Below are 13094 nucleotides of genomic sequence, written 5' to 3'. Positions count from 1 at the left end.
TGACCCCACCAAACACATTTTTTGGGGACGTCAACTTGGTATTTGAAATGTACGCTTTACAGACTTTCATTTGATATGCAACAACCTAGCCATCTGAGAAGTTTGAATTGTTTGCACTAAATGACCCCACCCTTACCCCTGGGATCAACAAAGGGTTTAAAATTTTCATTTTTAAGTAGAGTTTATTTTAAAAGACCTTCAATTTGATATATCAGATGACCCCATTTGACAAAGCGCCAAAAATGATGCAATATCAATTATATAAATACTTATGCAACTTACAAAGTCAATGCAAAACGTGAAAATTTGAAATTGATTTGTTGCTGGGTTTTTTTCCATGGAATGTTTTTGGTATTTGGTGAAACATATAACTATGTTAACCTCTTCAATTTCCAAAATATTTTAAGTGGTAACATGTTGTTGATTCATAAGTACATGCCTCCGCTCGCAAAATTTGAAACTGCATTATCTCTAAAACGACAATATATATGTCAAATCTGTTAAATAATAAATGATCTTCAGTTGAAGGACAACAATGTAGAAAAAAGTTTCGGACAATTCAAAGATTCATCAAGGTCAAAATGAATCATCACATATATGATGCAATACACAACTTGAGAACCGGAAGTCGTAGAGACATAGGACTACCACCATTCAATTAAGGACCACTTGACCTTTTAAATGTCACAAGGTCAAGGTCATAATACACTTTGAAGGTCAAGGTTAAATTTCATCATGACCTGACATTGACCTCAAATTGAAGGTCTTAAACTACTGATCATTTTTGCAGTTTATAGTAGGTTGATCTCTGTTACCATTAAAAAAGATATACACACAATTTTATACTTTTAAGAATCATCCCGTCGTAACTTTTTAACAGACAGTCGGACACTTTTGAGCTCAGTGCATAAAATGTAGAGCTCGTCGAGAGGAACATTTTATACGCTGTAAGTATGCAGCAAACTCTTATGGTTTTCTTAATATGCAAGCTTGAAATTGCAGCGTAAATAATTTTTCACTCTGTGACCTTTGACCTTGGGTGCAAATTGAAGGTCACATGAACTTAAGATTATTGGTGTAGGTCCCTAGTCTTTACGACTTCCGGTTCTCGAGATACAATTTCTTAAAAATTGTGTATACTTTTTCAAGGGAAATAACTCCTTATAAGGGTTAACAACAAAATGATTGCATATGTTTATTAACATTGCCATCTGTTCTTGTACATGTTGCCGTTTTCAAATCGATTCTATCTGGAATACTTTCTGAGAAAAATGCAAAAGAAATTGCTTCAAGGGGACATAACGACATAACTCTCATATGGAATGATGAAATCCTTAGCAGCCTCATATGGTAACACATCATGATGAGATATACCTATTGCCCAAATAAGATAATGATATCTTCAAAAACAACTAGAGGGGGCTATGTCGAAAAAAAAACAATAAAAGGGAGATAACTTCTACAGGGGATAATGAAATCCTACACAGCCTCATCTGGTAATACTTCATGATGAGATCTACCGAAAGTCCATATTTGGTCTTGATAACTCCAATAGAAACGGGGAAAGGCCATGTCAAAAAAATGCTGTAAGTAAAAAAAAAAAAAAAGAAAAAAAAAACATGAGAACTAGTATAAACAATTGAAAGGTCTTTCCAGTAAAAGTGATATTTTTGAAATGTACTTTGTACGACCTTCCGTTTGATATATGATAAGCATACCTTCTAAAACTGTTCGCTTGTTAGACTTAATGACCTCATTCGCCTACATTTGCGAGATCGGAAGTATGATGTATGTAACAAAGACTTGATGATCCTTTATTTAATATGCAACAACGCCATGTTCTAGAAAGCTTGCTTTTTGCACTTAATAGCCCATCCAACTAATTTTTTGAGGTCAGGAATTTGATATTCCAAATTAACACAACATGACCTTTCATTTGATATACAACAACCCTATCTTAAAAGAAAATTGATACTCAATAACCCCACCCAACCAAATTTTTTGGGATGTCAATTTAAAATTTGAAATGTATGCTTGATGTTCTTTTATTTGATATGCGACAACCTTACCATCAGAGAAATTTGAATTTTTGCACTAAATGACCCCAACCGTTCCCCTGGAATGAAAATATGGTATAAAATTTTCATTTTTAAATACAGTTAATTAAGACCTTCAATTTGATATATCATATGACCCCATTTGACAAAGTGCCAATAATGATGCAAAATTAACTATATAAATAGAAGTTATGAAACTTACAAAGTCGATGCAGAACATGAACATTTCAAATTAATTTTTTTGTGTTTTTTTCCATGGAATGTTTTTGGTATTTAGTCAAACATATACCAATGTTAACTTCCTCAATTTCTTAAACATTTTAAGTAGTAAGCTGTTGTTAATTCAGAAATATAGCCTCCACTCGCAAAATTTCAAACTGCATTATCTCTAAAACGACAATAGATATTTTAAATCTGTTAAATGATAAATGATCTACAGTTAAAGGACAATATTATAGAAAAACAATTGGGACAATTTCAAAGTTCATCAAGGTCACAATGAATAATCAAATATATGATGCAATACACAACTTGAGAACCGGAAGTCGTAGAGATATAGGACTACCACCATTTAACTCAGGACCACTTGACCTTTCAAATATCACAAGGTCAAGGTCATAGTATACTGTGAAGTTCAAGGTGAAATTTCATCATGACCTTTCATTGATCTCAAATTGAAGGTCTTGACTTACTGATCATCTTTGCAGTTTATAGTACATTGATATCTGTGACCTTTAAAAAGATATGCACACACAACTATACTTTTAAGAATTATCCCGTTGTAACTTTTAAACAGACGGTCGGACATTTTTGGGATTACATTATAAAATGTAGAGCTTGTCGAGAGGAACAATTTACACGCTGTATGTATGCAACGAAGTCTTATCGTTTTCCTAATATGTAAGCTTGAAATTGCAGCGTATTTTTTTTTGCATTCAGTGACCTTTGACCTTGGGTGCATATTAAAGGTCACATGAACTAAAGATTATTGGTGAAGGTCCCAAGTCTCTATGACCTCTGGTTCTCGAAATAGAATTTTTCAAAAACTATTTATAGTTTTTAAAGGGAAATAACTCCTTATAAGGCTTAGTAACAAATGAATTGTTTATGTTTATAAACATTGCCATCTGTTCTTTTACATGCTGCCATTTTCAAATCGATTCTATCACTAATACTTTTAAAGAAAAATGCAAATAAAAGAGATTGCTTCAAGGGGAAATAAATCTCAAAAGGGATTATGAAATCTTAGGCAGCCTCATATGGTAATACATTATGATGACGTCTACCTATTGTCTAGATAAGGTCATGATATCTTTAAAAACAACTAGTGGGGGGATGTCGAAAAAAACCAATAAAAGGGAGATAACTTCTAAAGGGGATGATGAAATCCTACACAGCCTCATCTGGTAATACTTCATGATGAGGTTTACCGATGGTCCATATTTGGTCTTGATAACTCCAATAGAAACGAGGGGAGGCCATGTCAAACAAATGCTGGAAAAAAACCAGGAGAAAAACAATAAGATCTTTTCTCGCGAGGAGGAAAAACCTTCAATATATACTAAGCCAAAAACGTTTTGCAACACAAATGTAAAATTTTATTTTATTACAAAACCATAGCAACATTTCATTTTAATAATAACGTCACGAAACATTGAAGCAACGTCACATGTTCATGTTTATCCGGCACAATTTATCAATGAAATGAACACCACTTCATTCATACAGCCGAACAACTTTCACAACTTTTTGTACGCGTAAAAATAATTTTATTGACAATTTCATTTTATTTTGTAATCTTAACTAAAAATATATTATCAAAACAAAAATTTACGATAAAAAGAATAGTGACATTGTATCTTGTGATACTGACTTTATCAGCTCGAATGTCAGCTCATCCTTGCGGGCTCGCTCGATATTCTTGCTGATGTTGTCAGCATCAAAATAAAAAATGTCAATATTCTGTTTATGTCTCGATACATAACTTTAAAATAGGGGACGAAGTTTTACTTACAACAAAGTTATACATTCACAAGCCTGGAAATGTCATGACGGGTCACATATGTGGGGACAAAATATGACACGTTTGAGAGCATAAGAAGCAAAAATTACTTAAAAGAAGTATACGGTACAATAAAAAATCTTATAAATAATTACCCAAAATAGGGGAACAACTGGCAAATATGAATAAGAAAAATGAAAAAAAACAAAAAAACATGCCGAATGGTGTCAGTGAATATAAAATTGTCATGTTCAACTAGCATCTAATTGAAAAATAAAATTCTTACCTAATTTCAGTGTCTGCTTGGTTTTAGACTCAGAATAATGACTTTTGACATCCTCTTCATAAACGGAGCGCATTTTTAATTCATAATATGTTTCAGGTTGCAAATGTTGAAGTTTGTACATGCGTTGTCCATATTCCTCTTTCAAAACATCTTTAGAAAGGAATGTCCCGGTAGACCAGTCCTTTGTTCGTTGAGGCCGATAATCAAGCTCATACGATAGGCACTCGTCTCGGACATCAATAAACCATTCAATGGTTATTGAACAATCAGTGCATTCAACTATGTCAAGTTTCCTAGGAGCTGTAAATAGATAAATAAAAATGTCATCGAACTACCTGGCAATCTTGTAGTTATTCAAAGAAAGGAGAAAATGATCTAAAGGGGTAAATGTCATACAATAAGTAAAAAAATACCAACAACGTCGTTATGATAGGACAAATACACATTCTCCTTAAGGATCACAAGTTCCTACATGAATAGTGAAAGAAGCTTAAAATCTTACAAACTGTGTTAAATCATCACCAGATAGAAGATTAATCAATATAAAATGGAAAATGGAAATTGGGAATGTGTCAAAGAGACAACAACCCGACCAAACAGCAGAAAATATCCGACAGCACCAATGGGTCTTTAACACAGAGAGACAATCCAGCACTTAAACAAAATGTGTTCACATTTACTGGACATTAGTATTGATTTTGATCTGAAACTATTATTTTTATTTGACCAGCTCTTCAAAGACTGAATATTACATTTTTAAGTCATGTTCAGACTTATCCACTGCGGTAAAGTCAGAAATGTACAGACAGTTCACTTTCAGATAAAGATATGTTCAGTAGCTTTAAATTACATGTACATATCAACATGATACTGAATGGTCAGAAAAGCTACTGAACAGAATATAATTGACTGCAATAAGTCAATTTTCAAGTTGTTATTACTCAAGACACTAAAAGTGGTGTGAAAATAATAAAAAAAAACAAATTAATATATCTAACAAAAAAAAAAATGAGGCAGTAAACACAATAGTCGGTCATTTAAATATACGCATGTACAAGTTATTTTTTATAATATCAAATTGGAATATATACTTAGCCAAAAATGTTTTGCAACAAAATGTAAAATTTTATTTTATTACAAAATCATAACACCATTTAATTTTAATAATAACGTCACTAAACATTGCAGCAACGTCAAATGTTCATGTCCATCCACAATTTATCAATGAAATGAACACCACTTCATTCATACAGCCGAACAACTATCACAACTTTTTGTACGCGTAAAAATAATTTTATTGACAATTTCATTTTATTTCTTAATCTTAACTAAAACATATTATCAAAACAAAAATTTACGATCAAAAGAATAATGACATTTAATTTTTTGATACTGACTTTATCAGCTCGAATGTCAGCTCATACTTGCGGGCTCGCTCGATATTCTTGCTGATGTTGTCAGCATCAAAATAAAAAATGTCAATATTCTGTTTATGTCTCGATACATAACTTTAAAATAGGGGACGACGTTTTAGTTACAACAAAGTTATACATTCACATGGCCACATATGTGGGGACAAACAATGACACGTTTGAGAGCAAAACAAGCAAAAATTACTTTAAAGAAGTATACGGTACAATGAAAAATCTTGTAAATAATTACCCAAAATAGGGGAACAACTGGCATATTTGAATAAGAGAAATAAAAGAAAAAAAAATAAATGCCGAATGGTGTCAGTGAATATAAAATTGTCATGTTCAACAAGCATCTAATTGAAAAATAAAATCCTTACCTAATTTCAGTGTCTGCTTGGTTTTAGACTCAGAATAATGGCTTTTGACATCCTCTTCATAAACAGAACGGATTTGTAATTCATAATATGTTTCAGGTTGCAAATTTTGAAGTTTGTACATGCGTCGTCCATATTCCTCTTTCAAAACATCTTTAGAAAGGAATGTCCCGGTAGACCAGTCCTTTGTTCGTTGAGGCCGATAATCAAGTTCATACGATAGACACTCGTCTGGGACATCAATAAACCATTCAATGGTTATTGAACAATCAGTGCATTCAACTATGTCAAGTTTCCTAGGAGCTGTAAATAGATAAATAAAAATGTCATCGAACTACCTGGCAATCTTGTAGTTATTCAAAGAAAGGAGAAAATGATCTAAAGGGGTTAATGTCATACAATAAGTAAAAAAATACCAACAACGTCGTTATGATAGGACAAAAACACATTCTCCTTAAGGATCACAAGTTCCTACATGAATAGTGAAAGAAGCTTAAAATCTTATAAACTGTGATAAATCATCCCCAGATAGAAGATTGATCAGTATACAATTGAAAATGAAAATGGGGAATGGGTCAAAGAGACAACAACCCAACCAAACAGCAGAAAACAGCCGACGGCACCAATGGGTCTTTAACACAACGAGAAAATCCCGCAACGGAAGTAGTGTCACGTGTGCTTAATCTGTTTTCTATTTATACTCGGTTACAGCCTCTGTTTCATATATGTATACGTCATTATGTAGTTACAACTAAACTAGATCAGGACCTGAACATGTCTGTTCAATAAGCAACACGTAACATGGTGTCAGATTAATCCATTCAAAATAGAGATGAGGACTATTCATGCAGAACACTTCGCAATGTAACAAGTTTTGCAAATTGTCAAGATTCTGTAAAAAGGAATTTAAGATTGAATCCACGCTAGGGTCAACGCCTAAAATGGACAGGGAAAGTGGTGACTTGCCGACAGCATGGAAAACGTTCAAACAACACGTGCAGTTTATGTTCTAAGGACCACTTAAAATCAAAGAATGAGGAAACAAAATGTAACTACCTCATAATATGGGTGTGAAATAAAAGCCGAGCTATTAAGTTGCAGAGGCCAAGCTTTTAAAGACGTATTATGATAAATTCGAAAACTACGTAAAGCCTAAATCAAATAAATTGTATGCAAGGTACAAATTCACAACAAGAAAGCTATCAGACGTAGAAACTTTCGAACATTTTGTTACCGATTTAAGGATATTGATTAAGAATTTTGACTATCAACGAAAAGAAGAAATTTTGCGAGACAAGATCGTATTTACCGTTAAATCACAGAAAATAAGAGAAAAACGAATAAACGAAGAAGTGATCTAACTCTAGAAAAAGCAATCGATATTGCAAGAGCATACGAACTCTCAAAACAACAACTAAGGTCATTGAATGGAGACGTTATATCAATTCATGCGTTAAAAAAGAAACCGTCCGCGCACACATCATCAAGACGAGAAGAATATGTGCATAGAAAGTACAACTCACAAAGGAATTAAAAAAAGTGTGGAAAATGTGGACTTGATCATCGCCGAAATGAGCAAAGCCCTGCCGAAGGTAAGAAATGTAACAAATGTTTAAAGATGAACAACTTTGCTGCAATGTGTAAAACAAAACAAAACAAATCACGTGATTTTCGCAACAAGAAGAACATACACACGATTAGTGAATCTGACAGCTCACCAAATGGTGAATTTTATGTAGGAAATATAGACGCTCCTATACACACTATAGATAACACGTGGTACGAGACCTTGAAAATAAACAATCAACCAATCAGATTTCAACTAGACACTGGAGCTAAATGCAACGTCATCTCTACAAAAACATTCTTGAAGCTAAATGTCGATGTAATCAAAACAAAACCAGACATCTCATTAAAGTCGTACTCAGGTCACAGTATCAAACCACGATATGCAGTAAAAATTCCCTGCACTTACAAAGGTCAAACTTGTGATGTCAAATTCTATATTGTTGATAGAGATTCAACATCAGTACTTGGAGGAAAAGCATGTGCAGACTTTGAATTAATTAAAAGACTCTACACAATACAAACAGATGACAACCAAATCATTGAAAGCAATCAAACAAATCCAATACAGGAAGATCTCCGAAAGAATTAGGCAGACATTTCTAAAGGCATAGGGTGTATACCAGGAGAACACCCAATTCAAATTGACAGTACAGTACAACCTAGTACACGCAGTTAGAAAAATACCAATAGCAATAAAGGACAAGGTTAAAGAGGAGTTCCAGAGAATGGAACAACATGAAATAATTGTAAAACAAACTAAACCTACTCCTTGGGTTAATTCTATGGGAACGGTTATAAAGTAGAATTTGTTAAGACCCAATAGACCTCAACAAATGGATCCGTCGAGCGCATTATCCATTAAAGACTATCGAAGAAGTGATAGGTAATATGCCCGAAGCAAAAGTTCTGAGTAAAATTGATGCAAAAAATGGTATTTGGCAGCTCCAGCTCACAGAAGAGAGCTCGAAGCTCTGAACATTCAACACTCCATTTGGGAGGTACCGACTCAAAAGACTACCGTTCGGAATCGTCTCAGCCTCAGAAGTGTTTCAAAAGGCAATGTCTGAAATGTTTGATGACATAGAGGGCGCAGTATCTATCATAGATGCTGTTCTGATAGATTTACGAGAACACAACGGACGCCTTAAAAAAAGTTTTAAATAGAGTAACAGAAAACAATCTATAATTGAGTCCTGAGAAATGTGAATTCAGAAGAAATCAAATATCGTATGTTGGACACTTACTAACATCAAAAGGAGTAAAACCTGATCAAGAAAAAGTAAGTACTGTAGAAGCTATGAATCCGCCTGAAAAACAAAAACGAGCTGTTGACGTTTCTAGGATTTATAAACTATCTTACCAAGTTCATACCAAATATGTCAGAAGTAAGCGCACCATTTAGGCAATTTCTTGAGAAGAAAACTGCATGGCATTGGAACGAACAACAACAAACAAGCTTCCAAAAGCTGAAACATATGGCTACAAACTCGCCAGTACTTAAATACATTGATCCAAAATTACCATTAACTCTTTCAGTTGATTCAAGTCAAAAGGGATTGGGTGCAGTGATTCTTCAAGAAGGAAAACCGATTGCGTACGCGTCGAAAGCTGCGACAATAAGTCAGCAGAGATATGCACAAATAGAAAAGGAATCACTAGCAATAGTGTATGACTGTGAAAAAATCCACCAATATATTTTTGGACGAAAGGTACTTGTTGAAACAGACCACAAGCCGTTACAAGCGATATTTAAAAAGCCGCTATACTAAACTCTGCCAAGATTGCAACGTCTATTTTTGTCATTACAAAAGTACGATCTCAATGTACAATACAAGCAAGGGACACTAATGTTTCTAGCAGATCACTTGAGTCGAAATTACCTACAGGAAACCAAGAAGACTTGGTTCCTGATTAAACGGTAAACGAATTAACTTTATTAGCGTATTTGCCAATCTCACAACAGATGTATGATAGATTTCAAAAGTCAATAGCCGAAGATTTTGAACTCAAAGAATTAACAAAAACAGTTATCGAAGGATGGCCGCTAGATAAGTCAGAATTAGTAAAAAGTATGACTCCTTACTGGACATTCCGAGATGAGATTTCATATGTAGATGGACTACCTTTTCAAGTCACACAAACTGATTGTACCGAAAAGTATGCAACGTGGAATGCTAAATAAAATCCATGAATCGCATATGGGTATCAACAAATGTAAAGCCCGAGCACGAGATGTGTTGTTTCGAATGGAACGGCCGCTCAAATAGAAGATTTCATTAGCAAATGTTCAACATGTCAAAAGAATGAAAAAGAACAAACAAAAAACCGATGATTGAATCAGAGCTACCGGAGAGACCGTGGTCGAAAGTTGCCGCAGATATTTTCCATTTGAATGGAAATGATTACATTTTAATCGTTGATTACTACTCCAAATGGCTCGAGATTCACAAATTAGATAATCTTACTAGTAAAAATACAATTGCTTACTTGAAAAGTACATTTTCAAGATGTGGAATTCCGGATATTTTCTACTCAGACAACGGATTCCAATTCAGCAGTCTTGAATTCAACGATTTCGCAAAGGATAACGGATTTCAACATCTTACATCTAGACTTACTTACGCATAATATAATGGGCAAGCCGAAAGGACAGTTCAGATAATTAAATCTTTACTGAAAAAATCCAAAGACCCCTACAAATCACTATTGGATTACCGCAATTGCAGAATTTGAATTACCACCAGCACAAATATTCTATGGACGTAGACTGAAAACTACATTACCAACAACAGCACCGCTACTAAATGTTAACAGTTCACAGGATATTCGCCGCAAATTAAAGGAAAGACAAAGCAAACAGAAGCACTATTATGACAGACATTCAAAACCGTTAGAACCACTTCAAAACGGACAGAAAGTTTTAGTACGCGATGGAAATAAATGGTCGAAACACGCGACTGTATAACGTAAGCAATACACTCCAAGGTCGTACGTAGTAGAAACAGCTAATGGGAGATTTTTCCGGCGAAATAGAAAACATTTAAGACCTACTAAATGTAACAAAGATCAACATACACAGAACACAGATAGTGAATCATACTCATCAAGTTCATAATGAGGTTATCAATCAACACACCCAGTGCAGACGAAACATCAGCATATGTAACTCAATCCGTCGTTACAAAAAACAAGGTCAGGGGAAAATGTGCAAATCCCAACAAAATTTAATGATTATGTGCGATAAGCGATGTCAATGTTCAATGTTATATAAAAGTGTTTATCATTCAAATAGTGTGAAACAGAAAATAATACAAGATCAAGATAAATAGTAGTGATGAAATATATCAAATTAGAACATCGAATATATAACAATCATAGAGACGGGATGTATATAGAGGATTTCATGATTATTTGACTTTGATTAGGCATAGTTAGGATATTTAGATAAGGATAGGACATTAGAGACACTTATATGAACAGTTAAATTCATAAGTGTTCATTAATCAGATGGACAGTAATTGATTTTTCTTAATAAAATGTTTATGACAGTTCAATTTCAATATCAGCAAACCGAATAAAAACAAATTTCATTTTGAAACTCTTTCTATATATTTTAATGATTTATTTAAATTAATTAATTTCGTTAATTTCTCATTTGCATATTTCTTTTTATTTTAATCTGCTACTTTCATTTTCTGATAAGGGGAGATGTCACGTGTGCTAAATCTGTATTCTATTTTTACTCGGTTACAGCCTCTGTTTCATATATGTATACGTCATTATGTAGTTATAATTAAACTAGATCTGGAACTGAAAATGTCTGTTCAATAAGCCACACATAACAGGTAGGCTTCAGCTGGCCCCTAAACAAAATGTGTACTAGTTCTAATGAAAATGGACGTCACACTAAACTCCAGGACATAAAGCATCCTTCAGAGAAAGGAGAAAAGATCAATAAATATGTTAACAAAACAAATTTATTTTGAAGTTCACATTTTTCAGGACACTAGTATTGATTTTGATCTGAAACTATTATTTTTATGTGACCAGCTCTTCAAAGACTGACTATTACATTTTTAAGTAATTTTCAGACTTATCCACTTGCAGATAAAGATATGTTAAGTAAATCACATGTACATATCAACATGATACTGAATGGTCTGAAAAGCTACTGAACAGTATATAATTGACTGTAATAAGTCTATTTTCAAGTTTTTATTACTCAAGACACCAAAAGTGGTATGTAAATAATAAAAAAACAAATTAATATATATAACAAAATAAATTCAGACAGTAAACACAATAGTCATTCATTAAAATATACACATGTACAAGTTAGTTTTTATAATATCAAATTGGAATATATACTAAGCCAAAAAAGTTTTGCAACAAAAATGTAAAATTTTATTTGATTACAAAATCATAACACCATTTAATTTTAATAATAACAAAAGGGAATTATGACACGTAAAAAACAACATGCATGTTTATGATTCACATTCACAATGAATGTCTTTGTATGGAGCTCAGTAGAGTCACAATGCGGGAATGAGTAGAAACTTATTCAAAATCGTTTATCGTCAATGCTCCTCGTGCATCGATAACGGATTGGCAAACACTCCAGTACATGTACCTGGTCTTAGTCTATGCACTACTCGTGTGGCCGGAATAAACTTGCCACGTGTTGATGTTAAGCGAAGGAAGCGCTCTTTCCTTGACGTTAGTTGTTTTGGGTATAACAGATCTTGACCTATCCTGCGCAGTTGCAGTTTGTCGATATCTGAGCGTTAGTATCTAAAATGTTTACTTATGCATATTTAATCTAGCCGCGACGTCGTCAACACTCATTCCGGCATCAACCATTTTAAGAGCTTTCTGACGGTCATTTTCGTTAGGATTTGTTGACGCCCAATGCAATTTCTTCTCACGTTTATGTGTTTTTCTTGTCAATGGTATGTCTCTGAACGTCAGTGAACAATAAATTTCAAATTTCGTGCAAAGCTTAAAGGTACGAAATCATACACCCGGAAATAAGTACGACTGTTTAAAATTACAGGTAGACCTTTAGGATTATATCAATGATGTTTATTTTGATTTGGCAGAAACAACACATATAAAATTAAAAAAAAAGTGTTGCTAAACTTTTTTGGCTCAGTATACATAGTTTGCCTTTCTACATTACCAAGATCGTCAAACTACTTCTTGTATGACTATTTCTTCTAATTGATTGGCATTTTGCCTATTATCTTGACACTATAGTACTTAATTTTATTCCATACAGCTGCAAGTCTTAAATATGAACAAAAAAAAACCAGCCGAATTATACATCTTTGTTTAGGGAGTACCTTAATCCCACCTCCAGCTGCAAGATTTTCTCGCTTTGTTGAAGAC

General features: G+C 33.6%; 1 protein-coding gene across 1 annotated transcript in view; it reads right to left on the bottom strand.

Moving 5' to 3' along the window:
• Positions 1-13094, bottom strand: part of LOC143056232 (uncharacterized) — a 52376-nt gene that overhangs the window by 36390 nt on the left and 2892 nt on the right. Inside the window, exons 3-4 of the mRNA XM_076229314.1 lie at positions 6138-6437; positions 4346-4645 (exon numbers count right to left, since the gene is read on the bottom strand). Of these exons, the coding sequence (XP_076085429.1) occupies positions 4346-4645; positions 6138-6258 (421 nt within the window). The 5' untranslated portion in view covers positions 6259-6437. The remainder of the gene's footprint in view (positions 1-4345; positions 4646-6137; positions 6438-13094) is intronic.

Source organism: Mytilus galloprovincialis, chromosome 13 (genome assembly GCF_965363235.1).
Source record: "Mytilus galloprovincialis chromosome 13, xbMytGall1.hap1.1, whole genome shotgun sequence".
Classification (NCBI taxonomy): Eukaryota; Metazoa; Mollusca; class Bivalvia; order Mytilida; family Mytilidae; genus Mytilus; species Mytilus galloprovincialis.
The sequence above is the reverse complement of the archived record's forward strand: the minus strand, read 5'-3'. Positions and strand labels throughout refer to the sequence as shown.